This window comes from Brachyistius frenatus, unplaced genomic scaffold, assembly GCF_029030835.1.
Source record: "Brachyistius frenatus isolate BFR_SWC_R1_liver_20210118 unplaced genomic scaffold, ASM2903083v1 Contig_251, whole genome shotgun sequence".
In the NCBI taxonomy this organism is placed as follows: Eukaryota; Metazoa; Chordata; class Actinopteri; family Embiotocidae; genus Brachyistius; species Brachyistius frenatus.
Window position 1 is genome coordinate 267,195 of NW_027210850.1, and position 27,806 is coordinate 295,000.

Sequence of the window (27,806 nt, forward strand, 5' to 3'; positions counted from 1 at the left end):
CACCCACACCCCCCACACACACACACACGCACACACACACCCACACACATAGACTAGTCACATAAAAGCATGAATGAGATAAAGGTGTCACAAGCAAAAAAAAGCAGCGTGAAAAACAGAACAATCATAAAAGGGAAGCTTGCGGCAGTCCACTAATTACCCTCCCAAACACATCGGCCTGATTGATGTGCACAGGAAGAGACACTTCTATAGAGAGCCCACACGTACACTCACACACACAATGCATGCATGAATGCACACACACCCACAGACCCACACATGTCTAAAGACCCACACTATGCAGGCACATTTGTGATCTTCTGTTCTCTCCTTCACTTTATTTGCTATTGTGTGTCATCCAGATGTAATTGGATCACCAGCTAAACCGTGCAGATGTTTTTGATTTAGGTGGGTTTTATCTGTCTTAGATTTCATCAAGTACTCCATAACCTCATCAAGGTACATATCAAAACAAGTAGAATAGAAGAGGGACGGCATGTATGTTTTAATAGCTTTAAAACTCCCTTTTGACATTTTAGTCTTCTGTTCAGTCTCCGAGCAGCTCACAACAAATCATTAGAACTGCTACAGATACTATTGTGTTTGAAGCGGCTTGTAATAACACCACTATGCCCAGCTGGAGAAGCCTGCCCTCAAAACAACTGCTCTTCTCTATACTTTGACATTTTCATCAAGCTGCTACGTGGCATTTCTGTGCTTTCGACTAAACCGGCAAGAGTAAATTGGTCTGCGACATGTTTCTACATCCTTCCAAAGATGGATTCTTTCAGCCCATAAACTTTACGAACAAAAGAAAAAAGACTGTTGACACAGCTGAAAAAAAAGGGGGTAAGCTTTTCACCAAAAAGTGTGGACCTTTTTTTGGGGGGGGATATTTCACTCCTATGTCTAAATTGCTGGTGGTTAGAGCGACTGCCTGACAGCTGTACAGCAGTTCAAACTCTTCTAACACTAAGTAATCCTACTTAAGTGTGATCTGGGGTGCTACACTATTGATGACTCTGCCGTTGGTGAAGGGCAAATGGAAAGAGCTTCCCTGTGGGATCAATAAAGTACCACATTATTGTAAATGACATGGTTCATAACTTGGCCTATGTGAGAGACAGTGAGCTTGGCTTGTTTTGTCAAAGCCAGCGGATGTGCTTTGGGTGTTATTAGCTTGTGGTGGCGGTGTTGTTGTTGTTGGAATCATGCTGTCCCAACACTGCTGTCGCCCCAGGCACATTAATTTTGTGCACACACTTGCACAAACACTCTTAACTCCTATTATACAATTCACACCATTTGTCACAATGGCGTTTATTCTGTCATGTCCTACACGTATACTGTTAAACTCTAGTTATCTCCTTGTCGATAATCACCATCATGTAGTAGCGTGCGGCACATTCAAACATACACGGTGCTGCTTTCACACACACATACACACATGGCGAACCGTAACCGTTCTCCTGTGAAAGTGGTTTGGGTTTGGGGGCACAAACAGCTTAGCCATGCTGTGGAAATGACTTGCTAACAGATGCCAGGCTCTGACTGAGCCACAACATCCTGCGGGCAACACTTAGAATAGAATGACTCCCTTTTTTTTTTTCTTTTTTTTTTCCTGCTGTCTTTCTCTTTCTCTTCCTCACCTCCCTTTCATGTTATTCTCCCCTTTTGATGCTTTGTCACTTTACCCCCCCCTCCCACCCAACATTTGCTGCTCCATGTGCAGTAGGTTGTTTTTTTTCCCCATACAGTTGAGGCTCACAGCTGTGAAATGGCACAGGTGGGACTAAATCAAAGCCCAACGGTAACCTATTTTTTTCATATTTTGAAGCAGTGGTTCATCGAGACAACCACTAAAAGGTTAACCGGTGTGCTCTTTCTTTGTTTCTTTCTGCGTCTGTCTATCCAGGATGGTAGAGTACTCACTGGACCTGCAGAACATCAACCTGTCAGCCATCCGGACAGTCCGGGTCCTTCGGCCTCTCAAAGCTATCAACAGAGTGCCAAGTGAGACCCTTTCAAGTGTTTTCTGCGTGTTTGTGTGTGTGTGCTAATTTGCAATGTAAATTTGCTTTCATGTGACTGTGTAGCCCATTTTATGTATGCTGGTGCTTGTAGTTTGTCTCTGTGGTTATGTATGTCTGTCCGTTCACATGAAGTTCAAATGCATCTACATGAAAATTCATGTGTATGTAATCCATCTCTGGCCTTTTTTTTTTTGTATCCGCTTGCCACCTGTTCCCTGTGGGCATCATTAAACATTCATCTTATGCTTAATCACACAGTCAGCTCAAGCTCTGAGTCACGGCTTTATCAGATTTACAAACCGTCCATTAATGCTGCTACACTGATCACTGTGTGACCATAACCCTGTTTCTCTCATCTAAAACTCCGTTCTCTGCCAAACTTTTTAACTCCTATTGATTTCTTTGTCCTGCTGCATCAACAGGCAGCCCTTAATCATTGTCAGCAGCAATTAGCCGGCCCAAGCTCAGTTCTGACTGGTCTCATCACTTTGTTCCACAACTTCGAGCCAAGCTAATGCTAATTTTGGGAGAACAAGTGTAAGAAAATAGTTACAAATGTAATCCTTCTCTGTTGATTTTATAAGAAAGGCATTATTTCGTACTTGTTATAAAAAGGCACTGAAGCACTATATTGACAATTGGTTTTATTTTACTTTATATTTTTATTAGCCACATCATCAGTGAATGAATATAACACTCTGGTTCAGTCTTTATCAAGTGACACACAGTTCGTCCTCCCTCCGCCAGACAAAGTATATTCGTTTAGAAACTGTCATTGAAAGAGACTGTCTCTTCCACTTTGAAATTATGAAATTATGAAATGAGTCCGCGGCAGATGGAGCTGATTGCATGAAAGCCCTGTTGTGTAATTCTGTTTGAAACTTGGGGACAAATACTTTAGAAAAAACTACTGAGGACAGCAATTTACAAGGTTTTTCTTAAAGATAGAAGGCCACGGTACTGTGGAAGGAGTTAGGAGGGCCCATTTCAGAAGCTCGATAATGGCAACAACAGTGAAATAAAAAAAAACCAATTGACTTTAATATAAGGAGAGCTATGTGTAGATGTTTGAGTGTACACACAAGATATGTGGTCTCTGATCACACATGCCTCAAACTTTGTGTTATCTCCACAAGCCTTCATTCTTTTTTTACTTAATTATTTAACCACTCGTGGTGGTGATTATCTAATTTTCAGTTTTCAACATGTATCCAACTCCTTCTCCCTAATACACTTTTAAATACAGACCTCTACTACAAACCTTCAACAAATTCGTAAAGATTTTTGCTCAACATTCAAGCGTCCAATTATGGCGGCTTCTTGGTATTTAGTGTAATTACCTGAAAAAACTGCCTTCAGTGCAGGAATTGATTTCATTTGTCAACACATTTCAAAGGACAAACTACTTTTCAGGTGAAGCCATCAGTGATGAACTTACTCAGCCCTTCGTTTCAGACAGCAGCAGCACTCAGAAAATATATATATGTTGACTTCATTACGCTTCAAGTGGTTTGATTAGAAGACATTGTATGCAGCGGAGTGTGCGGTATTTCAAAGACAAGTTTTTGTGAAAAAGTCTTCTTTTCTGGAGATGATTATGCATCACGGCATGAATCTCCAGATACTCGGCCTCGTTATGCGTAGTTCATATGCAGCAGACGCATGCAAATTATGTGTGTGTGTGTATTATACATTGCAGATTCGCCTAGTCTTACGGTCGTTTCTTTTATTTACATTTGTTGATACTCTAGTTGTCTGTGTGTGACATGCATGCTGTTGTTGTTTGTGTTGTGATCAGTACGCAGCATGTCACAAGTGTTTGGTTTCCTGTTTCCGTCCCCGATTTGTGACCCCATTAGGGGTGGGGAAGCGTGGGGATAAAGCTATTTGTTCTTTGTTTTGTTGGATTGCTACTTTACTCACAGGTACACCGGGAGCATGAGCACATCCTGACCCCTCACACGCACCTCCATTTGTAATCCTCACACAAGTTTTCCAGGTTTTTGGAAAACCTGGGTTGCTCATTCAAAGCATTTCCGAATGTCAAAATATTAAGCATTACTGAAATCTGCCGTTTGGCGACAAAATCGTCTGAAATGTTCCCATTTGTCAAATGGCGTTTTGGGAACCTTTTTGCCATTCAGGGTCTCCTGTCCCAAAAAGAAAACCGAAACGGCAGACCTGCTCGGACGGTAGCAAATGCTCAGCCATTTGGTGGCCGCATCACGCACCTTTGCCAAACGTTGACACCGAATAAAACCATTGGAAGTTTGTATCTCAGAAACCATCGACACAGCAGGAATGCCGTTGTCGGTGGGGAGAGGAAGGGGGGGAAGGGGAATGAAAGTGATGGGAACTCTCCTGGAGCTGTAAATGTGTTTCCTTTGTGGCGCAAAGGGAGGCATCCGATTGTATTCGGGAACAGCAGGAGCTGGCAAACCGTTAATCACCAGGAGGGGACTGAGATGGAGTTAGATAGAAAAGGAGAGAGACAGACAATGTAGAAAAAAAAAGGTCCGACTGATTTGTGTGATAGCATACTGCTTCTGTTTTTCTGGTCTCTTTTGTTTGTCTTTTTTTTTATTAAATATTTCTACTCTGTTTGCGTGCATCTTTTTTTTTCCCCTTTCTTTTCTGCTTTCTTTCTTTGGCCCTCCCTGTTTTTCGGCACACCCTCAGGCCATGTCTCAATCTCGTTCCCCCACCCTTCGTTCCCCTCCATCCATCTCTCCACTTCTTCACCCAATTAGGCCTAATGGAACAGTGGCCTAATGACAAGAACCCTGGGGAACAAATACATTTAGACTCGCCTCCAGCCCCCACCAGAGACACACACACACACACACATACACGCTGGCAACGCTACTGCTTTCATTTAATACCAGTTGTTGAGACAAATTAGCCAAAGAAGGAATAAAGGTGAACACTCACCTCATGAAAAATGATTTCTTCTGTGCTTTTCAGACAGTATTTCCAATTTCTACTCCCAAAAAGATTAGATTCACACATTTCACAACTCTAAATGACTGGAGCAAAAGTTTTCCAAATAGTGCAAATAGTTAACCATGAATGACATTTAAATCATTCAGGTTAAATTCATTATACACATACAGCATCACACTTTATGCTGACTCAATAAATGAACATTTAAACATGAGTAAACACATAAATACTAATTTGAATGTAGCAGGTAGTGATAGCAGTGAGGAGAACCTTTTTGAATGAACTTCAACTTTCTTTTTTTTGCACCAGGTTTTTGTGTTTGCATGGTTTTATGTTTGTGTAGTGAGTAAACTACAGGTGTCTGCGTTCTTGTAAACACTATCGTCATCATCTCGCTGTCTTTCTGTGCTCCTCTACCGTCAGTTTTGATGCACTGTTGTGAGACATTAACCTACTGTTGAGCCGTTTATGGCACCGAAAAACACAAACACATTGGATAAGTGAAGAGATGCTGCACACACACGTATAGTCACGCTCATAGTAACACACAGACACACCTCTGCGAGGTGCCAGTGCGGGATTGCTGTGATCTCATCAGTGGGTCTCACCTCTCACTCTCGTTAGTCCAATCAGCTGTCATTATGTTCCACTAATCACAGTCTCAATATGTCATCCCAGCGGGACAGGCCCAACCACAGGGGATGAGGTCATCATCGTTCGACAGGGGACACGCTCGCATTTCCGCAATTAGTCTAATCATGAATGAGACCTGGTGTAGCCTAATTAGGATTCTGTGTCACTGATATTGTAGCTTTAAAGCTCTTGATGTTTTAGGGAACGCTTAGTCTCCAACTGTTGCCTGAGATGTGTTTGTCTGACAAACCACCTCCTCTGGAGAGGCTGTTAAGTTCCACTACCAACCACTGTCTCACCACCACTCTGTCTGTTTGGTGTGTGTGTGCAAAGCATCCGTGTGTCTTTTTTTCCCCCACTTTTCTGTTGAGTTCTTAACTGTATGTTTTCAAGTCAGTTTGCTGTCAGAAGCTAAATTTGAACTGCTGCTGTGAATGTCTCACTCAAATGTTCAAAAAAGAAGGAAACAGCTATTTTAACAACTCTGTCCTCTAGGAATGATGTTCAAATATTTATAAATTCCTAAAACAAATACCTTAAAGCAGTGATTCCCAAACTGTGGTACGTGAGGCTGTACCTGGTTTCTGCCTGGAGTTTTGCAGAAACAGTTGCAGACAACAGTTATTACATATGTCCATCACATTACAACGATTTAAAAATCAGTTAATCATGCAAATATTTCAAAAGTAAAAATTTGTCTAACATAGCGTAACAACAATGTCAGCATGAAACCATCGGATTCGGTATCTTCGTGGTGTTTGGGCGTTTCAATTGGGTAGATAGCGGTACATGGTCTGAAAAGTCTGCCTTAAAAGGATATGTAAAAACATAATCCCCTGCCATATATTCATGATTTGTTTACTCTTTTTAGTATTCCATTATAAAACTTGATATTTTATCTTGTATAATAGTATAATTTAGAAACATAAACTTCACCAAATGCCAGACTCCAGTTACAAACCTTGTTTTGCATGTTGTTAACCAACCCTCCACACCGGCTTCCTCCTCATCAGTTATGAGCAGAAAAAACATCAAAGCACCTTCTGGACTGAAAAGAAATGGGCCATGAAAAATAATCTTCCGGCATCAATCATATTTTCTTTCAAAACTTCTTTCACAAAGCAATTTAATGCAATGTAATGCTTTGAATGTGGTCGTACTACATTCAGTAGTAGTACTGATAAGCTAAAACACGTGACCATGATCACCCGCCTGATAAAGCAGTCTGCATGCAAATGGTACATCTGTTTTTTAATCAATTGTGTAAGTCTGTGATGATCTGCTACTGATTGATTGACCTGCTGAAATGCACAGGTATGCGCATCCTGGTGAACCTGCTGCTGGACACTCTACCCATGCTGGGCAACGTGCTGCTGCTCTGCTTCTTCGTCTTCTTCATCTTCGGCATCATCGGAGTGCAACTGTGGGCAGGGCTGCTTAGAAACCGTTGCTACCCTGAGGAGAACTTCACCCTGTGAGTGAAACACTGTACATCAGTATGTAGAGTGTACGCGTGTGTGTGTGTGTGTGTGTGTGTGTGTGTGTGTGTGTGTGTGTGTGTGTGTGTGTGTGTGTGTGTGTGTGTGTGTGTGTGTGTGTGTGTGTGTGTGTGTGTGTGTGTGTGTGTGTGTGTGTGTGTGTGTGTGTGTGTGTGTGTGTGTGTGTGAAAACCGGGGTTCAAATCAACGGTTATGATGATGGAGAGATCATTCTGACCTGCTTTAAACTTCATGCTTTCCACTTCTCCTCTTCCTCACGTCATACTTGTAAAAAAATATATACTACACTAATAAATCCATCATCTGTCTTATCTAATTTTTCATTTGTTCCATTTTTACAGTTTAAAAATGAAAACGCCATTTTCTCATACTGGAACATTAATCCTGTTTGCTGGGCTTTCATAGAAGATATATCATTATTTTACTTTAGTATCATAAATTCATCCCCCAGTGTTTCTATCTATTCCATTTCCCATCTCACTCTGTCAAGCTACAAAGCAACTGTAACAGTAGTTGTCCCACTTTGCAACTGAGAAGGTGATTAGTTTCCAGCTGCACGCCTCCATATTCATGACCCTGCATGACAGCGTCACCCACTGTGTCTGTTGTGCGTGAGTGACATTCGCCAGCATTCGGCAGTGTTTGATGTCATTCTCTCCGTTTCCTTTTTATGCTGGCATCAGCTCACTAGAAAGGCGCATGCCCCTGATGTGTGTGTTCTGATATGTATACAAGTCATGTATACTACTCTGTACTTCTGTGCAATGTCTCCGGTTATGCTGACACAGCATACACTAATGGCAGATCTAATAGCCAGATGAAAGGAGACACATGTCCGGCAGCTATTGTCCTCCTTGTCTGTCCTCCCCCTTATGGTCGAGAGCTGACATTAACACCTTTACACGAGTCATTGTAGGATTTTTTTTTTATTTTTTTTTTAATCAACAATTTCTATATTGGTTTATTTTTATTTGGGAGTGTATCAGAAGACAATATTTGAGTCCAGCTTCAGAAATAACAATTTTCTTCCTGCATTCTTGCTGATACACATTTAACTCCCACACATTTGCATTTAAATGCAGCAGCTGGATTTTTGCATTCATCTCCCATTGATCTGAGTGTTGCTTATTATCTAAACAAAGTTTGCATATTATTTGAAAGCATTGTATTAACATACTATACAGGTTCGTCAGGGTACTTGAGTGCTTAATTAGAAAGGTCTTCCTGAGTTAGCACTTGATGACTATTATGCTAAGTAAAGGGCTAATGTTCGTTCTTTGAGAGATTATAATGGAGTAGGCTAAGTGTCGTGGTCAAGTGCAGCATTCACTTTCACCCCCTCCCTTTCTTGATCCCAAACGTTTTTCATTGTTTAGTTTTGCCTTATTCTTGCAGACATGCCGAATTGCTTTATTTTTTTTCTGCAATTTGAAAAAGATGCATATTTAGAGCTTCACTGTGGAGACAGATTGACACCTAAAATGTGCAAAGAAAAGGCCAAGGTCACTTCTAAAGCCAGGCATGCTCATCTGGAAGTTATATAAACCAACAGATCCACAAACTCCTGAGTCTTTCTCTCTGGTTAGGGAATGTCTTCCATTTTGCCATCCATTTTCTGACCAATCAGTCTCACAGTTTCACTTAAAACCACCACTGGAATCTCTCCTTCTTGTGTTACTCCCTTGCCTTGATTATCCCCTCCGCCTCAGTGTCTATTGGCAGGTGTGTTCTCAGTGTGGTGCCAGGTTTTGCCGTGCCATGCTGTGCAATGCCAAGTCACCAGCGGCGGCTGGTTGGGGAGGGGTGGGGGGGCAACAGCCTTCATTCATGCTCCACTACTCTGACAGGGTCTCTCTCTCCTTCTTTTTCTTCCTTTCTGTCTTTAAGTATTTATCCCTTCTTCCATTTAAACACTGCTAGTGAAGCACCAATCCCACTGACATCCTTTCTTTGCATTCGTTTCTTTTTTGTCCATCTCTGTTTTCAGCCTCTTGTGTCAAAACACTGTTGTATTAACTCTACTGTACTATAAGCCGTAGTAAGCTTAGCGTGTTGGTGCATACCCGAGTTGTGCTACCAAATCAATGCATAGTAAGTAAGCTTCTCTTATCAGGAAGAGGTAAAGCCCAACATCTCCTGTGTTATTATTGATCCTGGTATTAGTGCACATGCATGTGTGTTATATGTGCATGTTTATTGTTTGCAATAGAGAGATAAAAGGAGATATTCTACTGTACATGTCAGCTGTATCCATACTTCTATTGACTGAAGGAGACAGGGTAAGATCAAGAGAATTAGACAGGAGAGGGAAAAGGGAGATGAGCCAAAAGGAGGTCGTTGTGGGAAATAAGGGAGTCTTTAAAAGAAGAAAGGAGAAGAATTACAGGAGGGGGAAAGGGAAAGAATACTGAAAAGGAAGATAGAGGGAAAGTTAGGAGAGAAACAAAGAGGATGTAAAATACAAAAGACATAAAAGACAAACACAAGAACATAAAGAGGGAGTAAAAGAGTTCACAAGGTGAATGTCGTGTAAAGCAAAGTTGTACTGCTTGAGTGAGTACATCTGAGGGGAGCAACTGTGGTTGCATAACAATTTTCAGTCATCCTTTTCCTGATGAGCTTCTCATGTAGAAAAAAAATAAGAAAATGAGAGAGGAAACTAATATGTAAGGTGAAACGGGGATGAAAAGTGAGGAAACGCAAATGGAGGGAGAGCAAAAGGAAGTGACTGATCGGGACATTGCAGTGAGTATATACAATACTGTAGGTGGATCGACCCTGAATGTTCAGTAATGGGTCTGCTGATGAAGAGGGTCTATTTTTGTCTTCCTGAGCCCCGGACCTTTGTATAGTATCCACATCCTGCCCTCATTTACTCCCAAAGTCGTGTCAGAATACACACACACACACACACACACACACACACACACACACACACACACACACACACACACACACACACACACACACACACACACACACACACACACACACACACACACCCAACAGACCTTACTGTCTGTCAGTAAGTTTAGTTTTTTTCTACTTTCCAAGACCTTACTCATTGTTTTCCTCAATGTTTTAAAGGAGGCAAGAGTACTTTTAAATGCTTTATTTTTTTTTCTCACGTCTATTGGTATTTATCACAAAACATATGCCGATCTGCAACAACAATAAAACCGCTGACAGATTAAATGAATAGCGCTGATTATCTCAGAACAATTGTTAAGAGAGAACAGTCAATTTTTTAAGTTGATGTGTTGGAAGCTGGAAAAATGGTCATAAGCATAAGGAGGGCCACATTTGTATTTCTAGAGAACTGGGTCAGAGAGTTTCCAAAATGGCAAAGGCCTCTTACAGCAGGATAATGTTCCCAGCCACTCTGCAAATATTGTACAAGAACAATTTGAGGGACATAACAAAAGGGTCTAAGGTGTTGACTTGGTCTTTGAATTCCCTAGATCTCAATCTGATCAGTAAGTAAAGATTTACTTCTGTTTTGGAGCAAAACACTTTGTCTAGTTGGTAAAGTTTCCCCAGCATAGCTCAAGGAGAAGAGACCCCAAATCAGTGAAGCATTTCCGTATGTTTTAGTTTATGTTCTCCCCTCAGTCCAACTGATCGAGGAAGCTCTGAATCTGTTTGTGTCGAAGGTTTCTTCCTGTTAAAAGGGAGTGTTTCCTTCCAGCTGTCGCTCATGTGGGAATTGTTGGGTTTCTCCCTATATTTTGGTAAGGTCTCTACCTCACTATGTTAAGTTCCCTGAGGTGGCTTACATTGTGATTTTGCACTATAAATAACATTGAATTGAACTTACTATTAGTAAAAGATGGAATATAGTCACATGTCAAATCCACATTCGTCACATACGCTCGTTCTCTCCATGCAGGCTCTTGTAGCTGGCAGTTATCATTTTCCAGATTTTGACCTTTAAGATGCTTTAAAGTTAAAGTCTCCTTAAAAATCAGCTTCTGATGTTGGAAACATTTAAATGTCTAGTCCTTTCGTTCTGATAATAAAAATCTTTCCTGGCGTTTCTTTAACTGAGTGGAGGAAAGGAACCAAGGGGTCACGATAACCTCCTGAACTGTCGGTCTTGAGGCCTGTCACACCAGACTTATTTATGCGTATGGCTGGAGGCAGGCTGATGCACTAAGGCCTCAAGGCCACCTGGCTTCTCCATATCAGGAGGCATGTGTAGACTTAATAAGGGAAAAACAAGTGAGTACAGCTCAGAGAAGGAACGGCTGGGACCCTGATAGCACATGTTATTCTGCCACTCTTTGGCCAAACCTGTCAATGAGAGAGCACTGTGTTTATATCCTCAAGTTTGTCTCTTTGGGCTTCTTCCTACATGAAATAAACTCTATTCCAGCCATCACATTTTTCATATATACAACTATTTTTGTATCATGCTTTGTCTTGAATTAATGTAGAGAGAAATCCATCCTGAACAGGGTCACGGGGAGGCCTGAAGCCAATACTAGCTGACTTTGGGCAAATGTGAGCTACACCCTGGACAGGTTGCCAGTTGTACCGAGAAATAAATATATTCAAATCATAAATCATCCATTAGACCTAAGAAAAAAATATATGTTTTTACCATATCACCCCAAACCCAGAATCCAACATAAAAAAATCTGAGATTGCTGCTGTACAGTTCTGTGACCGTCCTCAGGTAGCAAAGTCAACTGCAAATAAGTGATATAAAAAAATCAATTGTAATTCTCTGGTTTCTTTATGTAGGCAAACAAAATCCAATAGAGTAGCTTACAAACTCTCAACAACAAAGTCTGGTGTAAAACTAAAGGTACAGTGGCAATTTAACACACTTTTCTTCTCTAAACTGACAAATAAAAGACTGATTGAATGTGAACTCTGAGGTGCTGCTTGATTTTTTTTTTTTCCTCATTTTGTACAGTCCTGACCAACACATGATAACCCGACCCCCATACCACACCTGTCAGCACGCCTTTGGTTCGCTACACTTGCTTTAGGCAGTGTCCGCTACATCCCTGCTGGGTCGGGCACATCGTATACTGTATATATCATGTGCAGCGCTGCGGTGTACTGACGCAGTGACACGTAAAAGAATATAGAGGGCATGAAATGAGACTGAAAAGAAGCTTGTGGTTCATGTGTCATATTTCTTAATCAACTAACTCATTTTCTTACTTCTTCCCCGGCCCAGCCCTTCAGGTTTGACCCTGCCAGCTCCGTACTACCGACCGGAGGAAGACGACGAACGCCCCTTCATTTGCTCCCTTGCGTCTGATAATGGCATCATGTCATGTTCTGACGTGCCAGCGAGGCGCGAAGGAGGACGCACGTGCTGCTTGGACAAGGAGGATGCTCTCCACAGACAGGCTCTGGGCCTTAGTCCGGAGCCCCTGGCCAACGGCAGCGGTGCAGGTGAAGCAATAGGCCTGTGCATCAACTGGAACCAGTATTACACTCGCTGCCACACTGGGAGCAGTAACCCCCACAAAGATGCCATCAACTTTGACAATATTGTCTACGCCTGGATTGTAATTTTTCAGGTATGTTCTGGTGAGATTATGTTCACTTTAGACTGCGGTGTGTCACTGTTGCTGTTTATATAAATTTGCTTATCGGTTTTTGACGACCAGATTTTCCTGATTGGATCAATAAAATCGAATTTAGTTTTATTGATTAATTCACTCAAGCATCAGTTCAATGTTTTTCATGATGCATTGGATTTAAAAATGTGAAAATAACTATGCTGCACCTGTAAGTAAATACTGTATTTGGTAAAGCACCAAAGCAGTTATATCTTGCTGTGGAAGAGAATATGTAAATGTGAACACTAAGCTGAGTTTTTCCTCACAGGTGATCACTCTCGAGGGCTGGGTTGAGATCATGTATTATGTAATGGATGCCCACTCCTTCTACAACTTCATCTACTTCATCTTACTCATCATTGTAAGTAATGTTTATGAAACATTAGTGCTCTACGTTCCTGCCAGCGAACACAGACAGTGTGCAGTGTGTTTTGATAATTAAAAATGAGTGAATAAAGTGTGACTATAGTAAGATATAAAAAAATAAAATAAAAAAAACTTATGGCATTTTCAATACATCAGTGGTCTCTTACTATCAATAAATTGAATAAGAATGTTTCCTGACTGGTGAATTGGAGTGTTAATAGATTTGTGAAAATCAATAGCAGCATAAAAAGCCTTTTAACACTGTCTAAAGGAGGGACGGAAGGCGGTGGATGTTGTGTAAGTTCATGTTTGATATTAGCAAGAATAAAGGAGAGGAGGATGGACTGCTGAAAAAGACTGGAAAAGAAGTATTCAAAGCAAAAAGATGTGTTGTGTGCAGCTACGTGCGAGAGCCAGATCAGCTTGCAGCACGATGAACATGCCTTTGGCTGTCTGTAAATGGCATTCACTCCCTTAGTGCAGCAACGGATGCAGAGCAGAAGTCCCAGATGTTTTACTTTTCCCTTCAGCAGGTGAACATTTAAGAAATAGACATACTGCCTCATGAAGCTGGAAAATAAGATCAGCAAGGAGGTGACAGGAGGTCTACAAGATATGCTAAAGAAAGACAAGCGAGAGGGAATGAATGAACCTCATAATGAGATATTTTGTTTTGCTTTGCTTCCACTTCTTTCTCTCAGCATTTGTCTAATATTGCTGAGGTGATTACTGGTATCAGGACAGCAGCTGTAAATTTCCTCCTCTCTGGCAGATCTGACCTGAGCTTGGCATTGCCAGTCCAAGCACCTTTTGGCAAGACAGTTGACATGATGTCATCTTACAGCATAATCACTTCTGCCTGGTTTATGCTGCCCCAGTGATCACAGTCTCATGTCATGCAGATTGCACAGCCCACTCACTACAACTACACACACACACACACACACACACACACACACACACACACACACACACACGCGCGCGCGCGCGCACACACACACACACAAAACTCCCTTTTTTAGTACAAATGGTCACATCCTTGTGGTGTGATTGATTGACACAAATGTGCTGCCCCTTTTGAGCTGCCTTGCAAAGCTCCAGTCTGTTTGGCAACTTGTAGTCAGAAGTTCTGCGGGATGCTTTTGAAGCATTGCTGATACTGAGAAGTTTTCAGTCACTCACTTCCATGGGCCCCAATGGTGCTGTACACACAGTCAGGATCACCTTGACTGTTCTTTTCCTTTGTAGTCTTTTCACATATCGTCTTATACTTGTCTCATCGTCTCTCCCTCGTTCCCCCTTTCTCTCTCTGTCTGGTGTGTCATTATTAAGTTGCAGCACCACGTGCTATAAAGCCTGTCAATTGATCCTGTAAGTGTGTGTGTTCTGGGACACAAAATTCAGAGACAAAAGGATGTTTGACCTCCACAGTGTCAAACACCAGAGTCTCATCTCTGCCTGCTCGATACGTGATATACTGTTAAGTTTGCGAGCCAAGTGCCTATGCTGGTGTCACACGGAAGAGTGTCAGTAAATAGAAGTGTTGAAGAGCTAAGTGCTACCAAGAGGCCAGTTGTTAGGAAGTGTGTGTGTGTGTGTGTGTGTGTGTGTGTGTGTGTGTGTGTGTGTGTGTGTGTGTGTGTGTGTGTGTGTGTGTGTGTGTGTGTGTGTGTTTCAGAAAAAAGAATATGAATCTAAGTATAAAACCGCAGCTGCTATATGGAAGCACATACATATAATCAATTGTAAGCAGAGCTTGCCATCTTCATTTGTGAGTGTGATTGTGGGATCACACACACTTTTGTCTATGTGTGTGTGTGTGTGTGTGTGTGTGTGTGTGTGTGTGTGTGTGTGTGTGTGTGTGTGTGTGTGTGTGTGTGTGTGTGTGTGTGTGTGTGTGTGTGTGTGTGTGTGTGTGTGTGTGTGTATGTGCTTGCATGAATGCATGCATAATGCAGTGATCATATGAATGCGTGATATTGGGCTGCCCTCCCTGATTATGCGCAAAGCTGTCCACGGATCAGAAACACAGAATAGACACAAACACAGATGCAAGCCTGGAGGAAAATCAAAGCCTCACACACCTGCAGACCTGCTTTGACCCACAGGCCACAGATGGCTATTTCTCCTCCTCCTCACACACACACACACACACACACACACACACACACACACACACACACACACACACACACACACACACACACACACACACACACACACACACACACACACACACACACACACCCCTACCTCCCATCTATATTTCCGCTCTCTTTCTGTCCCTGTCAATATGTCTCTTTATTTAATTTCTCCCAGTTTCTTTCCTTCATCTTGCTCGGCATCTTTGATCACTACGGATAAAAGTTTATAGGTGGGAGGTCGTTAATTGAGCCTTCCTGCTCCAAATGTTTTGCACTTGTAGATGTACATGTATGTCTGTGTGTTTTTCTCTATATATTTATGCATCTCGCCCAAGCAGGGAGAAAGTTACTTTCAAATTTGTAATGAACAAAAACAGTGACCGCTAAAAGCTGCTCCATGCATGCAGCAGTCTGGTTTTTGAGTTGTTCAGCATTAGCCAGTATTGATCTAATCATTGTTCTGTAGCCTGCTCCGAGGACTCCAATAAATGTCATTTCAGCAGTCCTGTAGTGATTCCCATTACTGCCACTAAAAGGGTCCGTCAACATGTACCATTCACAATGTACCCCGTTTCTTCCCTGCAACTACCCCCCCCACACACACACACACACACACACACACACACACACACCACCACCACCACCACCAAAACTGCACTTTGGCTCATAAGAAAATGAAAGTTCTTTTGTGAAAAGAAAAGAATGATGGGTGAAGAAATGCTTGTCCGAAGCAACGTGGAGCACAGGCATGAGAAAAGTGAAGAGTGGTGTTGAGTGCAGGGGTCAGGAGAGGGAAAGTTAAGTCGAGTCAGTGAATTAAAAAAAAAGAGAAAAATAGCCAGACGCTGAACTGCGCTTTGGGCATGTGTTGGCTCTGACTGTCTGCTCCAATCAGCCTCGGCTTGGTGCTAATCCAGCCTTCAGAGACCTTTAGCATGTGTGCTAACATTTCTACAGAGGGATTGGGACACATTATTAGAATCATCAAGTGTGTGAGCTTACAAACAAGTGTGTATTTACCATCGGGACTTCACGTATACATATTTCATATTCTTAAATAAGCAACATCTGTTTTAGCCATGGGCTGATTAGTCACACAAGGCTTTTTCATGGTTAGTTTTGGGGTCAGTTAGTTAAACCTTGATTAATGCACTTGGTCTTTACCCCTCTTTTAACACAGAGCAATTTATCCTCGGGGCTAGAAATTAGCTCATAATCCCTGCAATATTTTCCCATCGGTTGCACTGACTTTAGCTCACTTCATGCGCTGTAAACTCTCCCGCCCAAGTTTTACATTCACGCAGGGTCTAACTCTTTTGTTTGCTCAACCAGATTGGTTCATTCTTCATGATCAACCTGTGCCTCGTGGTCATCGCCACCCAGTTCTCAGAGACCAAACAACGGGAACACCAGCTGATGCAGGAGCAGAGGGCGCAGTGCCTGTCCTCCTCCACCCTGGCCAGCATGGCCGAGCCGGGAGACTGTTACGAGGAAATCTTCCAGCTCATCTGCCATGTCCTCCGCAAGGCTAAGAGGAGATCGGCAGCTTTCTACTACACGCTGAGGGGCAAGCCCCCGCCGGCTGGTGGAGGTCGGGGAAACAGGCGTGTGAACGGAGAGCGGCATCATTCGAGGCACCCAAGATGTGAGTAGGAGGGCCTCTGAAAATGACATCAGAATGAATCTTGCTTTTGGAACATTTGGCAGTTTTGTTTCAGACAACATGTGTAACAATTGTGTAAGTGTTACAGCTGATTTTTTATTTTTTTTTAAAACATGATGACAACTGGATATGATCATGAAATTCTTGGATGATGACGCTCACACAATGCTTGGATGCTTGTTAAGATGGAAACATGATCTGGCCTACATTTAATTACACGTGGCTGCGTTTTGATAGATTTTGGATGATTTTTTTTTTTTGGAAACCATTCATGATTACTCCTCTCACTGTGTCTCTGCAGCATTCCACTGTCCACACCAAAGCAAGCTGGACCATGACTCTCCGGCGCCAGCCAACTCCATCAGCCTGTCTGTCCCTCAGAATCCCGAGGACTGCCCTATATGTAAATTATCATTGAAGGAGGGGGCGAGGGCTGTGGGAGACTCCGCCAATGGCGAGGAAAGCGAAGAGGATGCAGTGAAGGAAACTGGAAAAGAGGAGAACCACCTGGAGGAGAAGGAGGCGGGAGAGAGGAAGCGGAAGAGGTCGTGCTTCAGATACTGTCGGGACCTCTGGAATGGCATTAGGAGGAAACTTTGGGGCATTGTGGAGAGCAAGTACTTCAGCAGGGGCATTATGATCGCGATTCTCATCAACACCATCAGTATGGGCATCGAGCATCATAACCAGGTAAGATGTTATGATCAGCGTTGTCGCAAAGCCCTGTTAGCGAGTTTATAGAGTGATAATGGGGCATTTTAAGAAAAACAAAACAGAAGATGTGGCCTTAAAGGCTTTGTCTGTTTGTTTTTGTTTTTTGTATTTGTTCATATAGGCCTTCCTGCTCTCCTTTATGTTGTCTTGATATCCTTTTTGCTGTTTTGTGCTGCAAGTACAACATCTCCACCTTTTCCCTTTCAAAGCGGATATAAACAATTAAAAGCAGACTAATATCTTGAAATAAAAGGGCACCTAAAGCTGACCAGAATCAAATAGTGACAACAGTCCTTTTTTTAAAAAGAGAAACTTACAGGCTGATGGAAATGGTCTTTTTTGGGTTTGTTTTATTCAAGGAATCACTATTATCTGTCTGTGAACTGATTCCTTAAGCTGTGAGCCAACAGAGATAGAGATGTTTTGGAACACTGCCTTTAAATTCCTCAGACTGACACACTGCAGTGTCAATAGAAGCTATTAGCGTAATTATTTCTCGCTCCAACAAATCAACAGAAAGCACTATTATGATGGCAGATGACATTCAGAGGGATGAGTGTGGGAGTGGAGCATCAGTGCCACACAGTTTCCTGACAGAGGTGTAAACATTTAGCCTCGCGGTAGACAAAACCGAGCTGGCTTTTAACATTGGCCAGGCTCCTCAGATGCAGACGAGGCAGGTGTCTGAGAGCGAGAGTGGGAGAAGCCTGCCAAGAATGCACACGCACGCAAACATGTTTTTGCAGAGTGTGTGCAAGCACAGAAACAAAAAAACCTTTTTATATTTGTGCGCATGCACCAGAAGAAACACATGCCGGCACATAGGCTCACAATCTGTTACATAAGACGGCTTTTTTTTCTTTTGCCTTCATTTCTCTCTCAGCTTATGCCATTCTGTTTCCTCTCTTCACTCTTCCTCTCTTTCCTTCACCACTCCCTCCCCTTGCTAATTTTACTTCCACCTCTCTCCCCTTATTTTCCTCCCTAAATCCCGCGGTGCACCTTTCCTTTTGCACTTTCCCAGCCCTGTTCCTTTGTTCCTCGCTGTCTTCCTCCCTTCCATCCTTCCCGCCTTGTCTCATCTGCGCCTTTTTACCTCCCTCAGTTTCACCCTCCGTCTCCCCACTTCTCCCTCCCTCTCGTCCACCCACTCACTCTTTGACAGCGTACAGAGTAGTTGCTTTCTCTCATCTCTGAAGACTCTAAAAATAAAACGAGGGTTGTGTGGGGGGCGGCGATGGGGAAGAGGAGGAGACGAGCGAGAGGGGAAGTGCAAGGCAGGCGCTGGTTACACAGCAGTTTCCAGCTCAATTCCCTGTGTGATTCTGTGTATGAGTGAGTGTGTGCATTTCAAAGTAGGCATGCAGAGAGACACACACACACACACACACACACACACAGATGCTTTGTCTGTCTGTCTTTGGAGCCGTTCGCCCTCCAAAATTTCCATAGGCTGACACGGAAGCATTATATATATATATATATATATATATATATATATATATATATATATATATATATATATATGTGTGTGTGTGTGTGTGTGTGTGTGTGTGTGTGTGTGTGTGTGTGTGTGGGTGGGTGGGTGTGTGTGTGCGCGCACGTGCGCACGCTTTTGCTTTGCAGCAGAAAAGTCTTGCCTCATGCGATTTTGTTCCAAAACAAGAACTCTGAAGCCTAAGACACGACTTGCTACCAGACTTGCACCACTTCCTGCTCAGGGATTTCAAATGGAAAATTAATATTGCTCTGTATAGCTATGACTTTGCAAATGTGTTAAGATACCTTTTAACTATCGCTCTTACCGATCATTATTACTAATTCATCTATTCTGAAGATGGGCTGCCTGTTTTGAATTCATACTGGAAGTTGCGGCTCGGTCATTCATATTCAAGTAACACTCTTGCTGACTGAGGCCACACGTCAAGAAAGAGACAGAGCGGGGACATTTGTATCGTGGGATAAAAGATGAAATATGCAGGGGACAGGTGAAATGTAACATGGGGGAACACGAGCGTATGAGGAGAAACATGGTTAGGGAATGAGGGGTAATGGGGCAAGAAGAAGGGAAGCACAGAGAAGAGGGAGAGAAAGCAAGGAGGAGGAAGTAATGGGGGTATTTTGTCTGACTTAAACTGTGGTGTCAAGGGCCATGATGGTTCTGTCAATAGCAATAAATCTCATATCCTGTGTTTGTGCTTCGGACAAGGGAGCGAGTTCTGGACATAGGTCAAGGTTAGAGCAATTGCTAAGGGATGAAAGTTGTTTATGTTTGTGTATCTGTGTACATTTATCTCTACATTCTCTATTTTCAAACAACTCATCTGGCGGCATTATTAGCACAGCTTTTAATGTTTGTTTCATGAAATTTCAATTCGTGCCATCATTTTAGCATTTCCGGAGACACTTTCCTTTCACTGAGCTGAAATGAGACTTAGTAGATGTTTTCTGGACCAAAACATTATAGTCAAACATGCGCTCATGAGATTTAGCTTGTCTTGGGGGCTTATTTGCCTTCCTTGATTCCCTTTTTTGTCTTCACTGCTGATAAACATTTTTTTAATCTCCTCTCCTGTCTTCCCCAACCACCATGTCATCATCTGCTTGCGACAAATCCTTCTGCATCCTCATCTTTTCCTACTCTCTCAGCCAGGTTCTCCGTCTCCAGCTCTCCCTCCTCTGATCGACAGGAGGATATTGATTGGGAAGGGATGGCTCTGTCTGATAATGAGAGTCAGAGAAAGCAAGAAAAAGGGATGGAGGAGGAGGGGAGGAAGGGAGGAGGGGTAGATAGATGTGGAGAAAAAGCGGATTAGAGGAGGTGGGGGGTCGGGGGGGGGGCAGCGAGTGTGTTTTTTCTCTGACAAGGTTTGCTAATTTTGGCAGGGCTAGCTGGCTATTTCTCCACTGGCTTTGAAAGTGAAACTCACAGGGGGGTATCAGAGAAAGCATCTGATCCATATCATGCATAACACACTTTCACTCGCACACACTCACACACTGGCAGAAAGCGAGAGCTGTCATGCACACGCACATACAAATGGAAATAAACCCAGAACTGACTCAAACGTGTGTGTGTGTGTGTGTGTGTGTGTGTGCGTGTGTGTGTGCGTGTGCGCGCGCGTGTTTTCTTCCTTGTGTGGTGCGGTTCATACATGTATGTGTTCCTTCGCCAATTCCAGATGACAAGCTCTTCTATTCAGCCAGTGTTTGACACCGTGTGCTACACAGGCAATACTCACTCTCCATTGCTTTCCTCATTTTCTGTTTATTTTTTGCTGATGTCAGTTTTCTTTCACAATAAACAACATAAACAGCTATGCTAGAAAAGTGTAAAATCTCTCTTTTCTTCCTCTCTGACTGTTGCCCGTCTAAGATAAGGTGTATGTGGTCATATTATTTGCCAGGTAGCAGTAGAGCTGTTTTCAAGTGATTGACAGTTTGAGTGGTAGTCTGGCAGAGTACAGGTGGAGAAAGGGGATGCATATGCAATTGATTTTGTCTGATCACTGGTGTAATACCACCAATGTGTTTATCTCGTTGTCTGTACCTGCCTCACTATGATTTTTAACTTGGAATGTTTGCAACTTAAACCCTTATCTCTCGCCTACCACGTCCGCATCTTACTTTTTATGTTTCTGTGACCTCCCACTTCCAACTCTCCGCCCAGCCCGATGAGCTGACCAATGTCCTGGAGATCTGTAACATTGTCTTCACCAGCATGTTCACGCTGGAGATGATCCTGAAGCTGACTGCTTTTGGCTTCTTTGAGTACTTGAGGAACCCGTACAACATCTTTGATGGCATCATTGTCATCATCAGGTCTGTGATCTACAAAATAAGTGGATGATAGTTAGGTTAGGTTGTCACTTTTGTCACCGCTTTAGTAAAAACATGCAATAATTGACCAAATATGCACATCTAATATTCATCTACATTTTAAGACACATTTCTTACACGTAGCAGTATGGAGACAAATATGTCAAATAAAGCAATATTCCACCCTAGTTAGTATGGATTATACATGGTCATAGGCTCAAAATATCTCTATCATGATAATGTGCAGTAATGAATTTTTGTTTAAAAGACTGGCTTTGCCTCTCAGCTCATCTCTTCTTATCTGTTTTTCCTCCTCTTTCCTCTTGACTCATTAATTTTTATCTTCCCCTCCCCTACATTTTTTTTTTTTTTTTTTTTTTTATCACACCAATAATTTGTTTTACTCCAACAACTACCACCTTCCTTTACAATCTCACCACATTTGATCTTTCTTTGATAAATGCGCATCCACCCACTGCAACACACACCCCAGCGTGTGCGAGATCATCGGTCAGGCGGACGGTGGTCTGTCAGTGCTGAGGACATTCAGGCTGCTGAGGGTCATTAAGCTGGTGAGGTTCATGCCTGCGCTGAGGCGGCAGCTCGTGGTGCTGATGAAGACGATGGACAACGTGGCTACCTTCTGTATGCTGCTCATGCTCTTCATCTTCATCTTCAGGTAACTGAGGGGCGTGCGTTAATGTGGAATACGGAAAAGAGAAAAACAAATAGCGAGACACAGTCATGGGAGGGAGGTGATAATGAAAATGTGTGGAGTAGGAGAACAAAGACTGGTAGACTGTATATGTGCAATGTGAGATACTGCTCCTAACAGCCTGAGACAAACTGTTTTGTTGCCGCTTAAAACCTTTGAAAGCAAAAATAAATACAATATCAACAAATTAAGACAAAGTATAATTGATGGACATGGTGCAGGCAGCTACGGTTCAAGGCCTGAACACTGTAGAAAATAACGGCAATAACTTTTAATTAATGGAGATCAATCCCATTTTTGCCCTAAACTGTGTCTCAGCTATGTAAAGGGTTTTCATCAATAAGGAGTACCTGAAGTTGTGTGCACCACATTCAACTTTTTAATTTCCTTTAAATTAAACAGATGTAGATTAAATCAAAGAATCGCAATCCAAGTAATACCTATTGTGTTAAACTGACACCTTCAAACTCCAGTAGCATATTAATAAGTTGATTTAATTCCAAATTGACATTGACATCTTAAGTTTTGACAGTTTTTAAATTGTCACTATTAGCCATGCTTTGTTGTTACCAAACATTCCACTAAGTCAGCTGTAAAATCTAACAGAGAGAGCAAAGTGTACTTATATTAAAATGATTCGCTCAATTACATGTAACAGATAAAGATGCTCTACAGCTTTTACATCCTATTGAAACAAATATGGAGTTGCTGATGCAAAAAATTGTAAATTGCAGTAATATAATCTGTCAGTCTAATCCCTCTTTCTTGCGTACATGCACACGCCTGCACTGTTTTCACTCATGTTTTGACAGTATTATTGTTATTTGAATAATTCATCAGAACTGTTGAAAGTGCAATCATTTTTATAATTGACTTACACAGAGCAGCATAAAGCTATTACTCGAGTCCTGCTTGTATCCTTGTGTGTGTGTATGCTCACCTGCCAACTGGCTTCTTTACCCCTTCAGCAGAACAAACAAGCACAAGCACGCCAAGACAGCTGGCATTTGAGTTTTAGCCAGATAATGCTATCCTGAGCGAGTGGCATTTAACCTAGACATCGAGCCAGTGTAGCTTTTAGTGAGGAGTTAATTTCATAGTGCACATCTCTTCAATTGCTTTAAATGAACCAGAGATAAATTATAATATGAATGAAATTGTCTGGATTTCATTGTCGTGTAACAAACACATGGGCGCAAGAGAAAAGCGCTAGCTTTAAATTAAACATAAATAGTCATGGTTTTATGTCTATTCTGTGGGTACACCTGTGTGCATCTAAATGTAAATATACTGTATAGTGTTTATGTATGTCTAAGTCTAAGCTTTCTTTTGGTCACCTCTTAATAATATTGTATAATAGTATGCTTAATAATTTGATAATAATTCTTTCATTTTGAGTACACATACTCTTTGCATTGTCTGAAAATTCAACAAACAAAGAGCTCATTGCACAAAAAACCGCACTGATTCGATGCAATATACAGCTTACCAACATAACTGCACTGTATCCTACGACGGTATGTGTGGCTGAATGAAATAATTACTGGAGACACCCCCTCATGTGTTGCAGTATCCTGGGGATGCATATATTCGGCTGCAAGTTCAGTTTGAAGACGGAGGCAGGAGACACGGTTCCTGACAGGAAAAACTTTGACTCCTTGCTTTGGGCCATCGTCACCGTCTTTCAGGTAAGAATCATTTAAACGCACGCGCCCACACATGCACTCACTTTCATTTTACTGCAGAAACAAAGCTGCTTATGATTTGATGCAAAACAAAGAAACGCAATGTGTGTGTTCCTCTGTGTGTACATTCAGATTCTGACTCAGGAGGACTGGAACATGGTGCTGTACAACGGCATGGCCTCCACCACTCCCTGCGCTGCCCTCTACTTTGTGGCGCTTATGACATTTGGAAACTATGTGCTCTTCAATTTACTAGTTGCCATCTTGGTTGAGGGATTCCAAGCTGAGGTGAGACATATTGATTTAGAGGAGTGGAAAGTGTGCACTGAAATACAAATGAACAAAACCAAATGTGATATGGAACAAGATGGCCAATGACATCCTGTTCTTTTCTTTTTTCGATTTTTTTGTTGGTGAGACACAATCAGTCATGTGATCGTTGCCGTCTGAAACATGATATAAGAAATATTGAATCTTGAGAAAACGTGTATCTCTGCTATATATACTGTATGAAAAAAGATTTGTTCATATAATTGATGTCAGAGTTGAGCTTCAGACATTTGTGTTGTAGAACTAGATTTGCCAAGTGAGACTGAACCAGCTTGTCCCTTAGATAGAAGGGTAATAAGGAGAAGAAAGATTGGCAGTTCCTATTTAAATCATCTTGTAATTGCTCATTATTTCTACACTTTCTATTCTTTTTCCTACTCTCTGCTTCAAACTCTTTGTTTCTTCATGCCTCTGTCTCTCGCTCTCTCTCTCTCTCTCTCTCCCATTTATTTTCTCTACCAATACAGGGTGATGCAAACCGCTCTTACTCAGACGACGACAGGTCTTCCTGTAATTTTGACGAGAATGATAAGCAGAAAGACTCTCTGCACCTTTCAGGTATGAAAGCCTGCAAGAGCTTTACGGCATTTTTTTGTTCAACAAAGACTAATTTTCTTCTTGCCTCTGAAATGATTTGGCCATTTCACCCCAGAATGTACAATGTTGCATTTAAACAGTGCACTACTTTAGAATTACAACAATTTACAACTTTCCCATCTTAATAAAACTTCAACTTTGAAATAGATTTACAACAGAATACAGTTATCTCTTATTCTATTCCTGAAACACGCATTATTTGAATTACAAATGTTCCCCAACGTTTTTTTTTTAAAACATATCCTACAATTATTGAGATTATTATCTAACACCAAGTTTGCAGTACTTAAATCTTATTGGTCACAATCATATTCACGCTCTAAGCTGTCAGCTTATTTGTTGTGCGCAAGGCGTCACGAACGTCGGACAATTTACACAGGAAAAATCACCAAGCACCTTTTTTCATTCTGAAATGTAAGCAGAACAAACTTTAAATAATGCCGCTTCACTCATCTCCACACATCTCCGCTGGCATAACAAAAGTGAACTCACAAGGAACCAATCAAAACATCCTGCAATACAGAGTGGTATTAAGGAGGCCTCTGAGGATTGCCAGATCCCTGTTCTCCTGAGCCCAAATGTAACTTTTAAGTGTCAGCGTACATGAAGGAAAAACACATTTGGAATGTTAACATTTATTAAGACCACAAGATGTGTTTGAGAATTGACAAACCACCAGTAGTTCTCTCTGTTTCACTATCATGAGCTCCTTTCTGGCTCCTATACGGCAGTTTAGTGTAAGTTAAACCCTCCTCTGCCTCGTGAGCTGGCTATAACACTTGTTTAGGACATTTACAGTGTACAGTGGTGGAGAGTGGAGAGTTCTCCTTCCATGGCAGTAAAAAAAAATAAAAGGAAAACAGAAGGACCCTGGGGCTTATTTAATGCACTCAATTTCTTTTCTCTGACGGTTTCTTTCTTATTTGTCTTCCTCCCTGCATTTAACACCGCTGTTCTTTCCTCTCCCTTCTCCCTCTTTCCTGTAGACCCAAAGATCTGTACACTGACCCCTAATGGACACCTAGACCTGTCCCCACTGCCCGCTGGTCTGTTCCCTGGTGAGAGGTTGACCTTCGCTCTCGGCTCCAGGAAGAATAGTGTTATTTCTCTTGGCAGGGCAAACCTGGAGCACAGAGCTGTGGTAAGTGGAGGGGACTGCAAAGAGAGAGGCTAAAGAAATAAAGCATAGCTGCTGATTGTCAGCTCTCGGTTGAGTGACTGTGATTGTGCTTCGATATGGCATATCGAATGCTATGGGTCAATGCTATGGGTCAATGCTTTGAAACAGCAGTATTCATAGAGCTACAATGGATTTTCATCAGCATTATATCACAGATTTGACATTACAAATTTGAAGAACACTAATATTCAAAGGCAGATTTACTTTTCTGACCCATTACTATGCTATGGAAGTTTTTCAACTTAAATTTGAATGACTAATGAATAAGATATTATTACACTGATTTATTCTCCTGTTTTCCATTATTACGAGAACTGTGTTGATGTTGGATCAGCTCTGTTTGTTTGTGTTAGTAATTCCAAACAGAATATGGCTCGGAATTACAGGAGATGGAGGAAACCTCTCCCTCTCTGTTTCTCTCTCTCTCTGTCAGTATCCAGGTCGAGGTTACAACCATTGGGGCCGTCCACTGCCTCCGCAGCCTCACGCCTTGTGGGCTCGCCGTTCCAGCTGGAACAGCCTGGGAGGAGGCCGGCCCTGCTCCTCCTCGTCTCCCTCTGCTAGTCCAGCCTTCAACCCCACCTCCGTCAGGCCCTTCTACGGCTACGGCCTGGCGGGTCTCGGAGGGGTGGTTGGAGGAAGCCTTCGTATCAGGGGTCCCCGTGCCTCCTCGTCCCCGCACCGCCATGCCCAGCCAGATGAAGAGGAGTCTCTCCTCTCTCCACCCCCCGTCGCTCCCCACTCTCTCCACCTTCCTCCTCCGATGCTCCCGGGCTATTTTGTACCCAGGAGGGACCGCAGAGCTCTGTCGCTGGAGCTGCCCCACCTGCTGCAGGTCCCAGGACCCCCGCACCTGCCGCACCACCCGCTGCCCCCTGTGGCACTCCACGCTCACCAGAGGAAGAAGAGCTTCTCTGGAGGGGTGGTAATCAGCGGAGGTGGTGACTTGGGAGGAGTTCACCAAGACTGTAATGGGAAGACGCCACTGTCACAGCTTCTGCAGCTTCCTTCTAGACAGCAGGCTGAGCAGACCGGAGGAGCCAACCCCCACAGCCAGCTGATGGCCGATGTCTTCCCCCAGGTTAACACACGCAGCAAGGACCGGGAGGACCTGGATGATGACATTGACTATGTAGGTTGCAATTATGTGCTTGTAGAAGTGGAGGAAATTAAATAGTAATTGCATTAGGAAAAGAACAAGTGAAGAAAGGATATATGTTTCCTATGATACACAGTCAGACAGTATGTGAAAGCATCTAGAAAAAAACATAAGAAACCCAATCTACATTTGTGATCACAGCAAACTAAACCATTAGCTTTTATGTTCCAGTACAAGATTTTACACATGCAATAATCTCCTTCTCTCTTATGTAGGATTGTCAAGTGCTTTGTATAAAGCCTGCCCTCCCTATCACCTAGGCCTTGTGGGAGTCCCATTGTTTTCATTGTAAACAAGAGAAACAAGGTTAATTAGAAAGGACTTTTTAGACAGCGGGAGGAAAAGAGCTATGCAGATGGTAATGTTGGTAGATGGTCCAAGCTGTTGCTATATGTGTTTCTCTTTCGTAAATAATTCAAATACGGAGTCTGAACAGGCAGGTCTGTGTGTCTCTGCTCTGGTATGTATTGATATGTGTATTTGTTGCAGAGCTTGTGTTTCCGCATCCAGAAGATGTTAGAGGTATACAGACCGGACTGGTGTGAGACAAGAGAAGATTGGTCTGTCTTCCTCTTCTCACCACAGAACAAGTGAGCCACCATTAACCCTCTGCTGTATCCAGTGCATTTAGAGATGGAGTGATTGTTCGTTAATTCATCATTTGTTTCACCAATTTTGGCGTGTCACAGGATGTATCTGACCATTAAGCAGTCCCTCCAGGAAATTGCGATCTAGCAATTTCAA

At 42.4% G+C, this 27,806-nt stretch overlaps 1 protein-coding gene across 3 annotated transcripts in view; it reads left to right on the top strand.

The window, feature by feature from the left end:
- Nucleotides 1-27,806, top strand: part of LOC138634136 (voltage-dependent T-type calcium channel subunit alpha-1I-like) — a 75,498-nt gene that overhangs the window by 12,137 nt on the left and 35,555 nt on the right. For all 3 annotated transcript variants that reach the window (XM_069720792.1, XM_069720794.1, XM_069720793.1), the window contains exons 3-16: nt 1,916-2,013; nt 6,924-7,083; nt 12,300-12,648; nt 12,959-13,051; nt 16,533-16,845; nt 17,165-17,553; nt 21,248-21,399; nt 21,890-22,075; nt 23,682-23,799; nt 23,929-24,084; nt 24,594-24,684; nt 25,710-25,864; nt 26,337-27,035; nt 27,552-27,652. In XM_069720792.1, the coding sequence (XP_069576893.1) occupies nt 1,916-2,013; nt 6,924-7,083; nt 12,300-12,648; nt 12,959-13,051; nt 16,533-16,845; nt 17,165-17,553; nt 21,248-21,399; nt 21,890-22,075; nt 23,682-23,799; nt 23,929-24,084; nt 24,594-24,684; nt 25,710-25,864; nt 26,337-27,035; nt 27,552-27,652 (3,060 nt within the window). The remainder of the gene's footprint in view (nt 1-1,915; nt 2,014-6,923; nt 7,084-12,299; nt 12,649-12,958; nt 13,052-16,532; nt 16,846-17,164; nt 17,554-21,247; nt 21,400-21,889; nt 22,076-23,681; nt 23,800-23,928; nt 24,085-24,593; nt 24,685-25,709; nt 25,865-26,336; nt 27,036-27,551; nt 27,653-27,806) is intronic.